General features: G+C 36.8%; 3 protein-coding genes across 4 annotated transcripts; 2 read left to right on the forward strand and 1 right to left on the reverse strand.

Moving 5' to 3' along the window:
- The first annotated feature begins 8,146 nt into the window (after positions 1-8,146).
- LOC106408746 lies at positions 8,147-8,506 on the forward strand. Its single transcript, XM_013849455.1, has one exon. It carries the CDS (start codon positions 8,147-8,149, stop codon positions 8,504-8,506), a length of 360 nt encoding a protein of 119 aa, XP_013704909.1.
- Positions 8,507-10,041: 1,535 nt separating this feature from the next.
- LOC125600311 (AAA-ATPase At1g43910-like) lies at positions 10,042-12,325 on the forward strand. Its single transcript, XM_048773098.1, has 3 exons — positions 10,042-11,118; positions 11,205-11,724; positions 11,811-12,325. The coding sequence occupies exons 1-3, from the start codon at positions 10,586-10,588 to the stop codon at positions 12,231-12,233; spliced, it is 1,476 nt and encodes a 491-aa protein (XP_048629055.1). The 5' UTR covers positions 10,042-10,585; the 3' UTR covers positions 12,234-12,325.
- Positions 12,326-16,432: 4,107 nt separating this feature from the next.
- Positions 16,433-18,318, reverse strand: LOC106407053 (ras-related protein RABC1). 2 transcript variants are annotated; one of them, XM_013847832.3, is made up of 6 exons: positions 17,975-18,318; positions 17,825-17,893; positions 17,213-17,278; positions 16,973-17,094; positions 16,774-16,902; positions 16,433-16,693 (listed from the first exon to the last, which is right to left on the reverse strand). In XM_013847832.3, exons 1-6 carry the CDS (start codon positions 18,108-18,110, stop codon positions 16,574-16,576), a joined length of 642 nt encoding a protein of 213 aa, XP_013703286.1. In that variant the 5' UTR covers positions 18,111-18,318; the 3' UTR covers positions 16,433-16,573. The 2 variants fall into 2 exon arrangements, with proteins under 2 accessions (XP_013703286.1, XP_048629053.1); XM_048773096.1 differs by lacking the exon at positions 17,213-17,278 and having other exon boundaries at positions 17,975-18,238.
- Positions 18,319-20,493: the final 2,175 nt, after the last annotated feature.

A 20,493-nucleotide genomic window follows, 5' to 3' on the forward strand; every position in this document is an offset into this window, starting at 1 on the left:
AAGGCTATGCGCGTGGTAAACCAATGCATCCACTCACTTCAACGTGCGTTCAAATTTCCCACATGCTTTTCCTTATCCTTTAGATCGATGCTAGGATCGATCCAAGACAGCAACCGTAGTCGAATGCCTTCTTGGCTTGACTATTCGATCAACTCTTCCCTTCAATCAAACATGTTTCTCTTTTACGGATTGTTCTTCTGTTCTGAATGTTTTGATAATTTCTATAAGAAAATATGTATCCAAAATCAAACACAATGCTTTGTATTCATACATACACTTTGTCAACCGCTTTCCCAAATGAAAAATTTGTCTTTTGATAACTAAATCGGCACATGTCCATTTGTCCCTCTTCGGCCAGAAACTGCCTCCAATCGCAATAGCACACTTTCCACACGTGCTTAAGATTTTTCGACTAAGTCTTGACCGGTTAATGATCGAACCATGCTTAACCTTTGGTCCATAACATCCCCGACCCGACCCACTGACCTAGCTGCCAAACATTCTTCCTAGCTGAGTTGAGCTTCCAATTAGCTGATCCAGCTAGTTGAGCTCGGACTGTCAGATGATCTAGCTGACTTGTCTAGACTGAGCTAGGACTTAAGTTTATTCCAGCTCGTCTAGCTAGTCTCACTCTTTCTTTAGCTCGATCCAGCTTATTTTCATCACTCACATTTTCCATTTGTGAAGGACCCAAGGAACGGATCACTCTACTGGTACGGATTTGATATGAACTCCGGATGAAAACTGGATGGATTGAAGGGTCGCACGAAGGTTGCGGAAGCCTCCAATATTCCCAACTCCAATGGTGCTTGATATGACTCACAAGACCACCAAATGAAGGTTCTCTCGTCGGTTGCTTGATATGACTCACTAGTCCAACGATTTGAGGAAGTGTTTACTTTTGATATGACTCACCAAGAAACAAGACAAGTTCTTACAAAGAACAAAGAGTTAAACTCAGAAAATTCAAGACAAAATCGATTATCCTTTCAAATGGAAGAGGTTACATACTTATAGAGTTATGTAATCAAAGACAATAATGAGAATTGTGGAAAAGCAAGACATAGAAAGATAAATTTGACTAGAAGATCATAAAGGAGTCAAAGGTGCGGAATCTGATAAAGACCAGTCAAGATGACCGTTCGGCTACTGTCCAGGTTCATCTGAACTGGCTGTGTCCAATGCGGTAAGGGGAAGGATGCACGCGGGTCGAACGGTACGATCGGCCGGATGTCCTTCACGAACGGAATGTATCCAAGAGCGGTCCAAGTCATCTAACAGCTTGAGAATCCTTGCCTTAGAGAAATTCAGATGATCAAAGTTCATGAACGGATCGAACACGGAGGCAAGGTCGAGGGCACGATAGTCGGGATGAACCAAACGGACCAAAAGTGAGAATGCACGGATTCTTCATGACCCAGGCTAAGTTTGGCTCGACTATCAGTCTTGGATTTTTGAGAAGGTCGGACAAGACGAGCTCCAGTTCGGTCAGTTCGGTCGTCTGGTCGAGGATTTAGTCGAAGCTCCATTCGGGACGTACGCGGGTAGATCCGGTACACAAAACGGCCGGATCAGTCTGTCCGGTACAGTCAGAAGAGTGAACCTCGGTTGAAATGTTCGGGACGCCCTGATCTTCATGCTGGTCTGGTTCCACAGACTGATCCACGGACTGATCCACGGACTGAGGCACATCTTTTTGTTTCCTTGGTTAAGTTTCATCTTTTTCGGAGTTAACCCTTTTACTCAGACCATGGAACACTTGCTTTAATATCTCTCGACTTGTTGAACGTTCTCTCGTCCCATGGTCTGATATGACGATCCTATCTAGGATCAGGAACATGACATATTCAACAAATATTATTATAGTGAGGGTAGTAAGAGTGAGGTTAGGGTTAGGGTGAGTGTGAGTGTGAGGGTGAGGATGAGGGTGAAAGTGAGGGTGAAGGTGAGGGTGAGGACAAGGGTGAGAGTGAGGATGTAGATGAAAATGAGAGTGAGGGTGAAGATGAGAATGAAAGTAAGAGAGTGAATATAAGTGGGAGTGTGAAGTTGAATATAAATGTGAGTGTTTTTGAGATCATTTGATAATATAATGCAAGAAGCTTTGAAATTTGACAAAAGCTAGTGAAGACTTCGTAACTGAGAATTATTTTATATCTAAGTCAAATTACATTATGAATAAAATAATGTAATGATTGAAAAAATGTTATAAATTATTTTGTTTTGATTGATTTAGTTTCTTATAACATGGCTAAAAATTCTGTTTACACGTTTAGATAAAAAAAATTTAAGATATACTAAGTCATTTTAAAATATTTTATTTAATAATTTATCCAAGTTTGATTTTGGTCTTTTAATCGCAGGACACATACATTGAGTAAAATTACTTAACAGTCCGAATATGTGCTAACAGCTCGAATTTAATATTTATATCTTCTCATACTATTCCAAATTTAATATTGGACATTTATATTAATTCTAAAATTGTATTTGAATTCATATACTTGTCAGGAACTATAAACTTCACATATCTCCAATAAATACTTATCCGGAACTATAAACTTCATATATCTCCAATAAACATTACTAAGCCAAAGAACTCATCAGGATGAAGGGTTTTGGTTTTCTAAATAGGAGTTATTGGTTGTTGTATTTTAATGGATTTGAAAATCTGAACTAAATCTATTGTTATTGGTTTTATGATTTTCAAATATGTATTGAAATCATGTGTTATTGGTTCAATGATTCATAAATTCTATATCAAATCAAGTATTATTCAATCGTACAGATTTACTAATATATTTGATTTAATAATAAATTTGAATGGATTTGTTTGGATTTTTTAGTTAAAAATACAAAGACCCAAATCCGAGGGAAAACCTCCGGATTTGCATATTTTACTTGGATTTATAAATACTATATGGATTTCTAAATCAATCAAAATATATAAACCAAAAAAAAAACAATTCTGTTTTGAATAATGATGGATTCACTTATGAAGTCCTATAGAATCGAGTCTGGTCCTAGTGGTTTGGTTTCTTTATATTTCTATCTTAGCCTCTTTGGCTGTTTGTTGAATGGGCAGTTGGTTTTAATACGATGTTTTTGTTTCGTCGTTGGTTTGGTTTCGTCAATGGTATGTCAATGAGATCTTTATTTGGAAAAAAATACTCTGGGCTCTGGTTCAAATTCGTTACTCCAGACTTATGGTGTTTGTGGTGGTTATCGTTAAGGTTTCGGAGTGTTTGGAGCACTTTCTTCTCATGGGTGCATAAACCTAGTTGGTCTCATCAAACGAAGATCAGAGGAGAGGCGGTGTAATGACGAAGATCATTTGCTTCTCCTCATTGGGGATGATGTTGGACGGGAGAGGCTACATAGGAATCTCCGTGGTTCTGTATTTGAAAGAAAGGTATGCTTTCTTAGTGTTTCTTTTTGACAGAGAATATTGTTTAAGAAATGGGATACAAGTCAACAGGATATTACGCTTAAGCAGAAAAGTGTGTTCATGGTATATGTTGCATGTTTGTTGGTTAGAGAATAGTTATAAGCAGGAAGAATTGGGTGCATTTATATTTACTTATCTGGGTTATTGGTGTATGGAGATAAGAGGTAATGATGGAATAGGGTTCCCTACTATTGTGGTTATGCATCAAGGCCATTGTGTGGGTCAGCTGCAAGTTTTCTTTGCTGATAGAAATGAATTTAGGACTTGGGTTTTAGTGATCTCAAGTTTAAATCTCTCTGGTAATTTTCGTCCTTGGTATTACTACGGTTTATTACTAGACGTTTGGGGCTTTCTCAGAATTGTATTGAGTGGGGAGGAGTCTAAAGATGCTTTTAGCAGGAGTATTTTTTACTTTATGAGATATCTTTTGAGGTTATGGATGGATCATAGATCGGGGTGTTTTCATTTGTGTCTCTGTTCCATTGGTGTCTTGTGATCCTTTGGGATTTCCTAAGAGTGTTTTGTTAGTTTTAACGATCAGTGGTGATGATGGTGTTGCTGATTTAAGCTTAGATTTGTCTATACTTAGGTATGTTTTGTTTCTAAACCAGATGAAAGTGACTGGTGGTATCTGCGGGGAAGTTTCTCTGGCTCTTGCTCTGCACTATGACTTCAATGGCTTCATTAACACACAGTATCATATGGTATTGGTAGACGAGGGATGATGCTTGTTGATGTCTTGGTTTGACAATCACTACTCGGCTCTCTATGGTTCAGAGTGCTTTATGCGGTTTCATCTTGGGTGGGTGGCGGTTTGTTATCAACTGCGAGGTATCACGATCTCGGTGAGAAGTTTCAAAACTGATCCAGTCTTTATGATCTTCACATCTGGCTCTCATGGGGGTCAAGGCTATAGAGGCTGTTTATTAATTTCTTCAGTACTGCACGTGATTGAGTTAACAAATGTGGTTTTTGTAAGGGCATATACAATAATATGGTTGAAAGTAGTTCGGGTGTTTTTTGGACAAGACCTGGTTTGCTTAAATTTTTCTTGTATGTCTTGGAGTTGGTATGAGAAATCTTGTACTCGGTTCCTATTGGAACGTAAATGTGAGAAACATTCTTATAGGAGATGATTTAAAAGGTCCGGTGAGTCACGATAACAACCATAAATATGAAGATTTTAAGTTGGAATTATCAAAGTCTTGGAACCAGTTGAACTATTAGTTATTTACGGGAAATATATTACAAATACAAGCCAGAGTTTTTGTTTTTATCGGAGACGAAACAAAATTTTGAGTTTGTACAATCTTTTCAGTTTTATTTTGGTTTTTGTCATCTCCATACGGTTGATCCTCAAGGTAAAAGTGGAGGGCTGGCGTTATTTTATAAATTTAGTTACAAGGTTAATATTGTATCATGTAATAATATGATTACAGATGTTGAAACGGAATATAATGGCAAGCAGATTTTTATATCCTTCGTTTACGGTGAACCAAACCAAAATCTTTGAGATCCAGTTTGGGAGAGATTAACGAGAATAGGTATCTCTCCGGATGAACCTTGGTTTATTATTGGAGATCTAAATGAGATTAGGTGTAATCATGAGAAACAAGGCGGTACCCTACGATATGCTGATACTTTTGTGGCTTTTAACAATATGATAGATAATTGTGGTCTTATGGAATTCTCTAGTCTAGGAAATACTCTATCATGGAGTGGGAGGAGATGGTGTCAAGTTGTTAAGTGTCGCTTGGATCGGGCCCCGGGGAATAATGAATGGCATAATTTGTTCCCTTGTTCTTTTGTTGAATATTTGTGCATGGTTGCCTCAGATCACGGACCCACTGTAGCAACAATTGAGGATAAAATTATAAAATATAGAAGATTTTTTCGATTTGATAAGAATTGGATTGGGGAAGATGGTATTATGGAATCAATCACATGGGGATGGAACACTAACCGCGGAAGGGAAAGGGTAGGAGTTGTGGACAAGATACATTGGCGTAGATACGAGATTTCAGCCTGGAGGAAACTTAATCCGCCATATGGGAAGGATAAAATAGATTCCCTCCAAAGAGCACTTGAGGAAATTCAAAATCATTTAACAAAATCCCATGAAGAGGTGTTGGAGGTTTCGAGAAAATTACAAAATGCGTATCGAGATGAAGAACAATATTGGGAACAAAAGAGCAGGACTAATTGGCATGTTCTCGGGGACAGGAATACAAAATTTTATCACGCTTCGACAAAACAAAGACGTATTCAAAATTTGATAATTGGTCTACACAATGAGGAGGGCAATTGTGTAAATTCAGAACAAGAGGTGGAAGGAGTAGCGGTTAGATATTTTACGGATTTGTTTAGTACATCCTCTCCAGCGGAGTCCGAGGTTTTTTAGAGGAAATTCCGACCTTGGTTACGGATGCCCAGAATCTCAGGCTGATGGTTATGGCTACGGAAGAAGAGGTAAGGGCCACTTTATTTATGATGCATCCGGAAAAAGCCCATGGCCTGATGGGATGACTGCACTTTTTATCGACAGTCTTGGTCAACAATTAAGGATTATGTAGCCTCCATGGTTAATGATTTTCTAAGGACATGAATTTTTGATGATAGACTCAATTTGACAAATATATGTCTCATTCCGAAGACAGAGAGACCAAGTAGGATGACCGAACTTAGACCCATCAGTTTGTGCAATGTGGGTTATAAAATCATTTTAAAGCTATTATGCCAGAGGTTGAAAGGCTTATTACCAAATTTAATTTCGGAGACTCAATCGGCATTTATTTCCGGCAGGTTAATTTCGGATAACATTCTCATTGCACAGGAGATGTTTCACGGGTTACGCACCAATAACGCGTGCAAGGATAAGTTTTTAACGATCAATACAGATATGAGAAAGGCGTGTGACAGACTAGAATAGCCTTTTCTCAAGAGCCTTCTTTTAAAAATGGGTTTTTCTATTGACTGGGTAGCTTTGATAATGCGATGTATATCGTCGGTCAATTACAAGGTTTTACTCAACAGGCAACTGAAATGACATATAGTTCCAGAGAGGGAACTGAGACAAGGGGATCCGTTGTCCCCACACTTATTCATCGTATGTACATAATCTCTTATTGCTAACATTCGGAAAGAGGAGAGGAGAAAACATTTAACAGGTTTAAAGATAGCACGGGCAAGTCCACCAATTTCTCACTTACTGTTTGCGGACGACAGTCTTTTCTTTTGCAAGGCTATTCAAAGACTATGAGTTGGTATCAGGACAACAAATTAATTTTTCGAAATCATCGATACTTTTTGGCCATAAGGTTCCTGAGGAAGTGAGGTGCTGATAGAATCTTCAGCCACACTTTTGCCAACATACGTGATGTCATGTTTCAGACTTCTGACAGGGGTTACCAAGAAAATTACTAGTACTTTAGCGCACTTCTGGTGGAGCAGTGGGGGAAACAAAAAAAGGTATACACTAGTATTCTTGGGATAAAGTTTGCATACATAAAGAAGAGGGTGGCCTAAGTTTCAGAGATCTCCAAGATTTTAATACAGATTTAGTGGCCAAACAATTATGACGATTGATAGATAAACCAGATTGTTTATTTTCAAAGGTTTTCAAAAGAAGATATTTTCGGAACTCTCATCCTCTGGATGATCACAGATCTTACTCATCTTCTTATGGATGGAGAAGCATATGTTCAGCTTGATCTCTGGTTAAAAAAGGGCTAATCAAAAGAGTAGGGTCTGGAAAATCAATTTCTCTTTGGAATGATCCATGGATTCATGCTCCTCGCCCGAGGTCAGCATTACCAAAAAACCAAATTCAATTTTAAATCCATCTCTCAAGGTGGAAGATCTCATCAACCCAGTTGATAGATCCTGGAACGTAGATTTGCTCAATGCATATAATCATCCAGATGATGTAAAGATCATTTGTGGGATAGCAGTGAGTAGGACACAGAGGCCAGATACGTCTGGTTGGATTCCGGTTGGATGTATTCAGAGTCCGGTAAATATTCGGTTAAATCATGTTTCAGGACAGAGTCATTATATCTAGATAGGGGACCAAGGACAATAATTTATGGACCAAACGTTAAACCACCGTTTGTGTTTACATGGAAACTTAAATGCTCCCCGAAACTAAGACATTTCGTTTGGCAAGTTTTATCTGGGACTTTACCGGTATCCAAGAATTTGAAGTCACGTGGCATAGATTGTGATTTACAATGTAGTATTTTTGGAACAGAGGAGGAAACGATAAATCATGTTCTCTTTGAATGCCCACCAGCATTACAAACTTGGGCGTTATCTAGGATTCCTTCGCCTCCGAGAATATTCCCATCTTCTTCAGTTTACACCAGTTTAGACTATCTTTTTTGGAGGATTCCAAAGGATTTTGATTCTGATTGTTTTCCCTGGATTATGTGGTATATATGGAAGAATAGAAATGACAAGATTTATCAGAACAAGGATGGGAATCCTCAGGAAATATTGCAAAGAGTGGAAGTTGAAAGTACCCTATGGGCTGAGGCGAAAGTATTGGTTCCAGACCAGCATGGAAATGCCCAACCAGGTGTCACGGGACAATTAATGGAGCATACAAGAGTGTGTCATGTTGATGGGGCTTGGCGGGAGCAAGATGTCTTCACTGGACAGGGTTGGTACTGTTGAATGAGGGGGACAGCGGGCGTAATGATGGGGGCAATGAATCTTCGACGAAGCTTATCACCTCTATGTGCAAAATGTGAAGCTTTGATTTGGGCTATGGAGTGCATGAAGACTCTGCAGTTTTCAGATGTAGTGTTCGAGATAGATTTTTCTCAACTGGTGAAGATGGTGTCCTCACTTGAGGATTGGCCAGCGTTTGCTACACACATGGAAGAATTTAACCGCAGTAAGACTTTCTTCCCTAGTTTCAAGATCAGACATATTACAAGGACACAAAACACAATGGCGGACAAGCTTGCACGTGGTGCAAGGAGTTCTCCTTCAGCTATGTTATATGTTGATTCAATACCACCGGTTTGGCTACATGAACCGGTGGATTCCTCGTAGAGTAGTTTCTCTGTTGTCAAAAAAAAACATTACTAATATCAATTTATAAACTGCCATTAAAAAAGCACAAATTTTTTAACTCAGAGGTTTTACCTTTTTAGTATTAATCAATGAGATATGTTTATTTTATCCAACTCAATTGCATGAATATAAAATTTTAATAATAGACATACATGATATGTACATAAATTTTCTAAAATGATATGTACTTTAGCAATAACATAAATAAATAATGATGAGATTAATAGTATAAATATTTAAATTTGTTTCTATTTTTTATAACATATAACTTTATTGATAACAAATCAATATAACAGATTAAATGAAACATAAGATACATCAAACATGTTGTTAATAAGAACTTTTAATAGAAGCAGAAGTAACATGGTGCTTCCGAACACATTCGTAGGATAGGCTGATTCGCTAGCTTTCCTTCGTTTCGTTCTTGGTCTTGTAAGATCTTTATTATGGCTCTAAATCCTTGTGAGTAAATATATGCATTTTTTTCAAAAAAAATCATTCGATGCGATCCATCTATTACTTGAAATCTGTCCCAAACACTTCTTTAATATAACATGTTTATTGTCATTGTCCATGGCATTGACCATTCTCCTTTTTTTTAACAAATAAAGCCATAACTTCAAATTATTATGTTGGAGAAACAAACATCATCTGCCACCTTGTTGCTTTAGAATCTTCGCTTCCCTGTGTCATTCTTTATATTTTAGAACCAACAAAATCCTAGTCCGTCCATTCCTCATCATCATAGCCTCTTTTTGTTGAAAATTTTGAAATACTATGAGACTAAACATGTGACACCCGTCACGTCCTATCTAGAGGACAACGTGTCACCAAGTCCGTGCAAATATCACATGATTGTTTATCTCACCTTAAATGGAGAAAAGAGAGGGGTGAAAAATATGAAAGTCGCTTAATGAGGTATGGGATGCTATTCCGGAGTCCATAGACACAGACATAGCACTCCGAATATAAATAATTTAATCAAAATATTTTACAAGCATGGCACCTAAAGTACCCAAGAAACAACCACGGTCCAAGCGTATAAATATATATAGTCTGCTCGCTAACGGACCAACAGCCGAGATAGTGCCCGGTATCACCCCCCGATAGAAGTTTTCTTATATGTAGGATTCACGCATGGGACTAGTGCCCATACACACCGCCCGTAGACGCTTTATCGATCTCAGAGATACAACGTGGATCGAACTCAGACGTCGTACCCCCACCCAAAAACTAGCGTGCATCACCTCTGCCTGCTAGGCCATAAGCCAGACTCCAACGTGCAGGAACTCACCTCTGCCTCCACTGAGTCTGCCTCACCACAAATACTACTATATTATATGTATATATATATATATATATATATATATATCAAATTAGATCACGCAAGCAAGGTTGAATTATCTGACTCCCTATTCCGGATTACGCAAAGAACTTAAATAACTGTCAAGAAGACGCCAAACAGACGTTAGACATACTCAATTTCACACGGACGGAAACATATTAGAACTAAAGTATGCATATTCAAAGTCCTTAGGCAAGTACCAGAGGTTCAGAAATAGACCCTCACTATCAATATAGAAAAGTGGTGTCTATGAACTCCAACTGTTCAAATAGACTCCAAATCTGAAATCAGGACAAAATTCTAAGTCATAAATAACGCCCTTCGAATGGTTAAAAACTGGTCTGATCAAGATTTTTTTTAAAAAGTCAATCCACTGGTCAAAAGTAAAAATCAAAGTCAACCTTCGACCAAATTGGAATTGTTAGTATAAAATAATAATGAGTTTTAAGTTAATGGATGATAACTTAATAAAATTTAAAAAATCTTAAAAATTAAATATATTCTAGGACAAAAAACAGTTGTCAAGTTTTCAATTCTTCTTTTATATATTATTTTTCAATTTCCAACAACAAATCTTCTTTTCTTTCAGTTTCCAGTTTTATCATTTATATATTCCACAATTCCATAAACTTTTAGCACATTCCATTTATAGTTTTGATCCAGAATTTCCATTTTTCTTTTCTTGAGCCCAAACTTGGATAGCTTGAAATTAAATGCTGAAAATGCAAACTTTTTTGTTGATCACTCCAACTCTTTATAAACACAGTATCTCTGCGTTTCTAAACTCTTCATCCTCGTCCAAACAGAAAATGGCGTCTCTGTATAATCAAGCACCTTCTGTATCAGCAATTTTCTCCCTCTACACATCATTCTCTGCAATAATGATGCTTTTCCGCACAATCTTCAACGACATTGTGCCTAAGCGAATCCAAGATCACATCACTGGGAAAGTTGTAGACTTCTTCTTCTCCTCTTACCTTCCGTCGAGGTTCACTTTTGTGATCGAGAAAGAATGGGACTCGGTTGAGAACATAACTTTCCGTGCGGCTGAAGTTTACTTGCCAACACTTCTATCAGGACTCTCCACCGGAAATATCGTTGTGGGTTCGAGTAATCTAAAGAATCCAGAGGCTCAGCCGAAACTAGGGATCCCTATAGATATAAATATCACCGACGAGTTTGAAGGGATTCATCTTGAGTGGACTCTACACTCTGTTGAAACTAAGAATTCTCCCTACGAGAAACGGTACATTGTGTATTTTGTATCTTCTCCGTGACTGTAATCGTAATCTTTTTTTTTCTGTTTGTTCTTACACTTGTTTTATGTTATAGGTTCTTTCATCTGACATGTGAGAAGGAGTTTCGTAAGAAGATAATGACAGAATACTTCACATACTTGACGAAATCGGCAGACAACATACTGCGCGAGAGTCTCAAGATCTACACTTACGACAGGCAAAATTCATGCTGGTTGTCCACCATTTTCGAGCACCACACGACCTTCGATACCCTAGCCATTGAGTCGCACCTCAAGACCAGGATAATCGACGATCTTGATGCGTACTCTCAAGGAAAAGACTTCTTCAAAAGCGTGGGACGTGCCTGGAAGCGTGGATATCTTCTTTACGGTCCACCGGGTACTGGAAAATCCTCCATGGTGGCTGCTATTGCTAACTACATGAAGTACGATATCTATGATCTCCAGCTTCAAAGCGTTAGAGACGATGGTGAGTTGCGGAAGATTCTCACCTCCATCCCGAACCGGTCAATTCTTCTCATTGAAGACATTGATTGTGGATCTGGTGCTTCTTGTAAATGCCAGATCAAGGAAACGAAAGAAGATTGTGAGCGGGTAAGTTATACCAACAAAAAAAAGAAAAATACTGCTGTCTTATTAAACAATGTTTTTGAAGCTTATGTGTCTTTGCTTCTGGACAGGTATCTTTGTCTGGTCTGTTGAACTTCGTAGACGGGCTTTGGTCGAGCTGCGGAGAAGGAAGAATTATAATTTTCACAACCAACCACAAGGGGGAGCTCAATCCAGCGTTACTGAGGCCAGGAAGGATGGACATTCACATTCTCATGGGTTATTGCACACCCTTTGTGTTCAAGAAGCTTGTCGCTTTGTACCTCAAGATTGATGACCATGTCCTGTTTGATCCCATTGAGAAGCTCGTCCTTAAGGTGAGTGTAACTCCGGCTGAAGTCACACAGCAGCTCATGATGACTAAGAATGCTGATATTGCACTCAAAGGTCTCCTCGAATTATTGGAAGCGAAGACAATGAAAGAGGAAGAAGATACCATAGAGATTGAAGATGGTGATACTAGGAAGCTGAACCAGATGAAGAAAGATAAGTAGATATCTAGTGCCATTGATTATGTATTGAAGACTACTTAGAAGTAACTCAGTATTTCAGTTCCTTTGAGAAATAAAAACCATTTCTTAAGACAGTTTAGGGGGCATAGAGTTTCATAATTAAATCATGTTTTTTCATTTATATAACGAGTACATGGAAAGAGAAGGCAATAGCTAACGACAGATGCATTTATGTATGACTGTGGTTCTTTTTCAAGACACCTGGAGTCGAACAACAATGCAAGTGATACTGTCGCAGCTACCCCGTGCGTATGCTTCTTCAACCAGCTTTCTTGAAGCTGTGCATCTGTAATGCCACAGCATCCTGGAAAAAAGGGTAGTTAGGTCTAAGTTCTCTTGGAGGTGGGTTACACACCAATCAATGCCCGGTCCAACTTATTCAAGGTTCATTAGCGGCCCAAAACCAAAGTACTAACCGCAAAATATAATAGAAAGCGACATCTTATCAGCGAGTTCGAGCCCATGCCTGCGACAGGGGTGCTAACCGGTCAGAGGAGTACAGATGATACAATGATTCGCATTAAAATCCTAGAGACAAGGCGAGCTGGCCTGCTTTGCAGCTAATATGTGACCACATTCCAACAAATACTGAATATATGATCTCATCAGAAAGGACGATGAGCTGTCTTTTGTCTTATTCCAGGTCTATAATAGAAGATTTTTGCTAAGCGAGCAAAAGACTGACTTTTTTTTTCTATCGAAGAGAGAATAGAATACTTAGCGATCTCAATACTATCTTGTAAGAACGAGTTTGATTCTAATATTGATCTTGTCCCACATTTGTAATTCCTCTTTACTTTTGATTTACTTCTAAACGAGATTTCCAACTTAGTTTATCTTTTAATCACTTCTTAAACAAAGTCCCAAACTCAGTCTTCAACATTTGACTCTTTCTGTAGGGACCAATCAGGAATCTCTCAGCACAAAGAAGCATTTCGTAACAATGGGAGAACCAACTGAGCCAGCAGCCCCAAGCAAGAGGGCCCCAGCCCCATTATCCGCACAAGAAAGTTCTATATCTCCTGCCACCTGAAACGAGAAAGAGTCTACCCGAGATGAAGCAAACACCACGGGAACAAGAATATCCACCACTGACCCAGCTTGGCAAACCCGAAAGAGCGTGGAGGATACACATAACACCAGTACATCACCTCGGTTCCTCTCACTCAACACATCCAGGAAGATGTCCTAAAGCTCTTGCAACCATTCTTTGAGTATGTCGACGCCTTAGCTCGCACGACCAATGCCAGATTCGAAGCAAAAACTCCACCACAACTGTCTCTCGACGGGCCGAGTATTCTCCTGAGATGAAAAATTGGGAGCTTGCCTCCAGATTTACAATGAAACCTCTTCGAAGACATGCCAACTCCTAGAATAAACATCAAAGTTATATTATTTATAAAATATCTTATTCTATAAATTTTAGTTTATCAAATTAAATAATCAACATCATAATATATACTAAAATATATCATATTTCAACAAATTTAAAACTAAAATTATATAAAATAAGAAAATAATATAAAAATAAAATAAATAACTAATTCTAAAAAGAACAGAATGTCAAATTAATACATAATTTTTTTTAAATAAATTTATAATCCTAAAAGTGATGATAATTACTTTTTTTTTAAATATATATATATATAAAACTATAAAACTTATGCAATTTAACTTAGTAGTAACCATGATAACAGTACATGCTACTCGATCGAAAAGAATTGAACACATGTGATTTTTGTAATCAGTTGTTAAAATAAATTATTTTAGCACAATCAATTGGTAAATATAATACCAAATAAATAGAAATAAAATTATAAATCAAAATCTATTCTATTAAAAGGGAAGTAGTCTTGATAAATCTACTTATAAAGGTTGTTTGGACCTTTTTTTTTTTTTTTTTTTGGTCTTCCTTATATATTATATGTTATCCCTATTTAATCTCACTTTGTTATCAGCAAAATAAATATTATTAATAGGCTTTGGGCGTTTAACTTAAAAAAGATAATTTAACTGATACAACCCATTCAGAAAATAAAATTATAAATCCAATTAACTTTTGTTACAGAAAAAAATAATTAACCAAATTAACTTTAGACCCTTTTTTTACAAAATCCCAAATTATGAAGACCATTTTATACATAAATACATATAAATGTAACATTATTTAAATTGTATAGATTTCTAATAATAAAATATCTCTCACAAACTGATTTTTGTTTTAAAAAAATTGATAATAGTTTGATAGAAAATTAAAAAAGGAAAAAAAATAATACTTGCTTCACTATTTTGGTAGATTGATAATTAATATATTTATAAATAAACTTAACAATATTTGTTAAAAGAAATTTCTTATACAAGTCAAATATATATTAATATATCAAAAATTTATAAAACAAAAAACAAATTATATTTTTTCTCAGTGGGTTAATAACGGTCTTTTTGATTTTCAGATACTTTTACTATATTCATTTTATTATATTCTATTCCACTATATATGAGTTACTAGATCTTACGGTTCGACCAAAAGTCTGATTCGGATATGAAAACTCAATGAAAACATTGTACCCGACTGAAATAATTATAATAAAACAGCTTTAAATATTTTAGATATCTAATAATAAACATAAATTCATTTAATATTTGAGTTTACGGTCACCAAAAAAATACATGCGCTTGTTAAGCGCGGATCAAAATCTAGTTTATTATTATTTCAAGTGGATTGCACGGATATTAATTCAGAACTAGGTGACTCTTATGTGCTCATGCACATAGTATATCATAAAAATTATAATAATTCTTTTAATATTTTAATTTTATTGTATAATTAAATTGGTGTATGATACATATGTAGGAAAAATAAGTAAAAAAAAATATTTTTTAAATATTTATATTATTATCTTAATTAAACATATGACTATGGTATAAATTATGATTCGTTTTGTTATTTTAGGTAAACTAGTTTTATAATTTAATTCTGAACTAAGTCATAATTTCTTATATTCAGTATTTGAATAATTTTGTTAACTGTATTTTTCTGATTTTTTTAACATATATATATATATATATATATATATATCTTTTATAAATTTATGTATAATTTAATAGATGTAGAGTTAGAAACAAATAGAAAAAAATGAAGTGTTCCTTGGTTTGAGGTTGTACAACTGATAACCAATATGTTTTTGAATATACAGATTTGAATATTCATAAATTAAATAACAAATAATTAATGTTATGTTTTATATATAAATTTTTAAGTCATTTTGTAATTTACATTTATAACAAGTAAATATAGAATTATTCTAAAAAATACTAAGTTTTCACTCAATTAAACATAGTATTAGAATTTAGATCATTTTATTCAGTTTAATGATATAGGATCGGTTTTATGATCATTTAGTATCCTAATTATTTGTATCCTTTTGTGAATTTTTCTTCTCGAATTCACGTAATATGTATAGTCTATACCTAATTTTTTTTAAAGATATTTCCATTTTTTTATATTTATATGGTTTGTGATAAAATATTAAAAACGAAATTAACATTTAAAATATTATTAAGAAAAAAAAGAAATATAACAAAAAGCTCTTATGAATAATAATTTTTATTTACAATGTAACTAACCAATCTTAGAATTAACGTGAAACCAATACATAAAAAACACTGATTTCTCAAAATATAGAGATTCAAATAATTACGTGGATTATTAATTATATGGATTAGAATTCTGAAATCAAATCATTTATATTTTTTGGACAAACATCAAATAATTTTTTATCATAAAATATCCGTTTTGAAATCAATATAAGGTTGATGAAGTCATTTCAAACAACATTATTGAATTTCATATACTGCGTGCAACGAGGAGTTCGTGACCGAAAATTTGTCAGGAAGATATGAAAAATTTGACAGAGAAACGTCTGAGCCAGGCAACTGGTTTTATACAGCATAGTGCAGAGTGAGCGCTTTCTTGCGAGTAGAGCGGGTCAGGTGGATCGGGACCGACCAGTATAACCATTTAACAAATACATGCTCTTGATTTATAACAATGTCTTGGTTACGGGCTCCTGAGAGATATATGCTAAACTGCCTACACTTTTGAACTATGCAATTTATCAGTTATTTTTTAAGCCTTTGATTAAGTAAAAAGAGCATTTTGTTTTTAGATAAGACCAGACTAGAAAACCAGGGATCACAACTTTGAAATTAGGGTTAAGATTTTTACATCCAGGATGTTGCATATAATCTTTGGGAAACAGAAACCGAGAACAAGAAGACGAGCAAGAGTGTACTTTATGTCATAAACCAAAAAGCCGTGTCTAAGAAGAGCAGCAGTAGCTAGATGAAGAAGCACTGCTTGTTTGTGCTGGGTTTTGTTTGAAGATGTTCTTCTTCCCTCCAGACGAACCTTCAGCAGTAAGACTAGGCGTTTCCAAGATCTGCACGTACACAAAGGTCTGAGACTTAGACATACTAATCCTCAGAAAAAAAAAAAACTGAGGAAGGCACGGATTTTAACCTTAAGAACAAGCTCTTCGAAACATTGCTCAACGTTGACTCGAGTCTTTGCACTACACTCCAGAAACAAACATCCGTACTCCCGAGCAAAGTCTATGCCTTCTTTTTTAGAGACGGCTCTTTCACTCTCCTGGAGATGACATTAGGGTCAAAAGAGTTGCAGCATAGTAGACAGACACTTAGCCAAGAGAGATCCCTACCTTGTCGACTTTATTCCCAACAAGCATCTTGATGCAATCCTGATTGGTCGAGTACAGGTCGATTTCCTTAGCCCATATATCTGATAGATTTGTGAATGTGTCTCGTCGTGTCACATCATACACTACAAATGGAGAAATCCCAAAAGTCACTTACAAAGAAAAACAAAGCATTGATGAAGTGTGTAGCCTATAGGAGATCAAAGATAAACAAATGATTTTGTTCATTTTAGAGAGCCATACCCATTATTATGCCCTGAGCTCCTCTGTAATATGAACTTGTTAGCGTCCTAAACCTCTCTTGCCCAGCTGAGTGATCAGATAAAAACACCCCACAACTGATGAGAGACCACCAAATAAAAAAAAACTGAACGAAAAATACAAGACAGTGACACTAATCTCGTAACCATATTAAATACAAGATACTAACATGTTAACCATTCTGAATACACAACATCACCACCAATCTTATAACCATTCCAAAGAAAAGACATCTAATAACCATACAAAAGACAAGACACTAGTCTCTTAACTATCCTAAATACAAGATAATAATCTCTTAAAAATTCTGAGTACAACACACTAATCACATGAAATTATGTATCTTAACCATTCTAAATAAAAGACACTAGTGAGTAGTCTCACTAATATTTAAACTAATAGAAATGCAAGACAAATATCATAAGTCACACAATATCTTAAAAAGGGAAGAAGAAGATTACAAACAAAATGCATCAAATCAAGTGAAAATGTAAACTGAAACCACAAGATTTGACATTTACATGAATCCAAATCATTGCATGAAATTCTTCCCAGGATACTAATAAAGCAAAATCATGATTTAAGAAATCAAACCTGTATCCCAAATGGCAAGCTTCAGTTTCTTCTCTCCAATGGTAAGATACTTAACCTTAAAATCCACACCTAGAAAAGGAAGATCCAAATCAAAGCAAAGAAAACCCATACGGATAGGTAGTAAGGTCGATCAGGATTGATAAAACTCACCGATAGTGGGAGAAAGGTCATCAAAGGTATTAGATGTGAAACTCAACAAGAGAGAGCTTTTCCCAACACCAGAATCTCCGATCAATAAGACTTTGAACAAGTAATCAAATTCTGGTTGCCCCGACGAAGAACCCATCGAAAAACAATCAAACACACAAACTTTGAATCGATGAGGAAACTTTCTTCGGGATCTGAGATAAGAATGACACAGAGGCAGACGAAAAAGCCGAAGAAAATCTCAGAAACAGGGAGAGAGATGCCTTTTTTGTTTCACCGACTCGCTTCTGTATTACACGCGGGGCCACCAGAATAATCTCCTACGGTTGGTCTTACGGTAAAATTTATGTATGTCGTTTTTTTATCTCTTCCTAACCGTTGGATCTATTTATTCGACATCGGTCGAAACTAGTACATACTAAGCAGTTGGGACTTCAGGATCTTAAGCCCAATTTTTGTGGGCAGTGTCCAGTCTACGTTCGATGTTGCGTAACTGCAGATTTTGAGTGAGTTTTAGAGATCAACATAAAATGATAAACTTTCTCATTTTAGGTGTTCAGGAGTTTGAGATCCTGACGTTTGACATATAGGCCCTGTTCGTTTCGCGGTCGCTAGCGTCAGCGACCAGTTCCAGCGTCTAAACGTTGTTCGTTTATCTGTTGCTGGTAATGCGACCGATCGCTGCGACCAGACGCTAGCGATCCGCGTTTAAAAATTTTGATCGCCGAAAAATTCAGTGTTGCGACCAAAAACCTGCGATAAAAAAGTGCAAAAGACAAGAACACCCTCGATCTATCTTAAAAATCACAAAACAATACCCTTAACCCGAAAGCTCATTCACGAGATCTCTCTCACACCTCTCTTCACCATCTCTTACGATCTCTCAGGCTTCTCTTCACCATCTCTCACAATCTCTCATCACCATGTTGTAGTACCCACGACTGAGGTTCCCATCATCCGCAAAGGTCCTACCACAAGGTCCGGCTCAAGGGTATAAGAGCTGGATTTGCCAAAGCTGTCCAGGAGTTGCTTGCACAGGAACAAACCGGATTCAAGCAACTATTGATCCAGGAGTTGGCCGACTTAAAGCTTGAAGACACCAGCGAGCCATTAGAGGTTCCAGACTCCTTCCATTCAAGCCAATTCTCCTCCATCGACCAGAATGAAGCCGGCCTGATTATTTCCACCTTCATCCTCAATCCATCCAACCAACTTGCTTCCGGTTCAGAGATGTAGCCGTTCATCAGAAGGAGTAGTATGTGTTGTACTCTTTTTCCTTATCGGGTTTTGTCCCACTGGGTTTTTCCGAAAGGTTTTAATGAGGCAACATGCAAGCATACTATGAGTTCTGATCCGGACATCTCAAGCCGCGACCGGTCTATTGCTTTTCTTTAATTTATTTCGGTTATGACTATGGCCATTTGTCTAGGCCTTTTTATCTTTTAGAGTCCATTAAGGAACAGCTATTTAAACACTTGTAGTAGCCAAATTTTCGGCAAGTCTTTTATGAAATCGAGTTTTGCTTTAGCAAAGAAACCCTAAGTCTTTCAGTTGTGTGAAACATTGAGAGCAGCCGCGTGACATATCAAAGAGCCGATCCATTGTTCTTTGTGGCGTCCATCGATCCATTCCATTCCTTCTCTGAATCTTGAGAGAGACACACGTCCAACAAGAGCCGGAGCCATAACTATCCTCCTATCCGACCTAGGCATCTCGCTGAGAGAGACATACGTCCAGCAGCAGATTCCATCCGCCAATCTACTCCTTTCTCTATCTTTTGTTTTTAGATTTCATTCATCCAATTCTATAAAAACCAAAAGAATCATATCTTGTTCTGTTCTTGTTCCTATTGAAAACTCACTAAAGGTTCCTATCTGTTGCAGGTTCGATCACAAGCAAGAGACGAGCCGGCCCGTACCATCCATCCGAGACAAGGCTGAACCGCGGATCGGTCATCCGTCCGTCCGTCCGTCCGTCCGTTCGACCCTACGACCCATGCCTACAACATTTTGGTATCAGAGCTGAAGTTTCCTGCGAAACTCAGTTCTTCCTGAACCCTAGCCGTCACAATTCAAAAAAAAAAAAAATTTACTTTCCTTTTTTTTTTAAAATTTCGGATTGTTCTCCAAGTTTTCTATTTTTGCATTTAAAAAAAATTAAAGAAGTTTTACTTTCTTTCCAAGTTTTCGAAAGTCAAAAAAAAAAATATTCATCTTTCCTTTTTTTAACTTGATTCGATTTTTACCATAAATTTTGCATTTACTCTTAGCCTTGGTCGATACTCAAAGTATCCGACCCAAGCAACTATTTAACCCCCCTTGCCTTTTAATCTTTCTTTGAGTTTCTTTGCAGAGAACTATGGGAGATGTAGGTCAAGACCAAGCGGCCATAAACGCTCAACTCTTAGCTGACAATGAAGAACTGAGGGCGAGCCTTAGGACTATCACCGCCGAGCTTGCTCAGATGCGGCAGGGAGGCAGGCCCAACGGACCTCGACCACCAGGAAGGCATCAGCCGGACCC

This window comes from Brassica napus, unplaced genomic scaffold (assembly GCF_020379485.1).
Source record: "Brassica napus cultivar Da-Ae unplaced genomic scaffold, Da-Ae ScsIHWf_218;HRSCAF=382, whole genome shotgun sequence".
In the NCBI taxonomy this organism is placed as follows: domain Eukaryota; kingdom Viridiplantae; phylum Streptophyta; class Magnoliopsida; order Brassicales; family Brassicaceae; genus Brassica; species Brassica napus.

Coding starts and splice junctions, on each gene's coding strand:
- LOC106408746 (XM_013849455.1), top strand. CDS start 8,147: ATGGGGGCAATGAATCTTCGACGAAGCTTATCACCTCTATGTGCAAAA.
- LOC125600311 (XM_048773098.1), top strand. CDS start 10,586: ATGCTGAAAATGCAAACTTTTTTGTTGATCACTCCAACTCTTTATAAA. Junction 11,119..11,204: donor AATTCTCCCTACGAGAAACG/GTACATTGTGTA, acceptor TTTATGTTATAG/GTTCTTTCATCTGACATGTG. Junction 11,725..11,810: donor CGAAAGAAGATTGTGAGCGG/GTAAGTTATACC, acceptor GCTTCTGGACAG/GTATCTTTGTCTGGTCTGTT.
- LOC106407053 (XM_013847832.3), bottom strand. CDS start 18,110: ATGGGTTCTTCGTCGGGGCAACCAGAATTTGATTACTTGTTCAAAGTC. Junction 17,894..17,974: donor TGACCTTTCTCCCACTATCG/GTGAGTTTTATC, acceptor TTCCTTTTCTAG/GTGTGGATTTTAAGGTTAAG. Junction 16,903..16,972: donor TTGGGAATAAAGTCGACAAG/GTAGGGATCTCT, acceptor TGTCATCTCCAG/GAGAGTGAAAGAGCCGTCTC.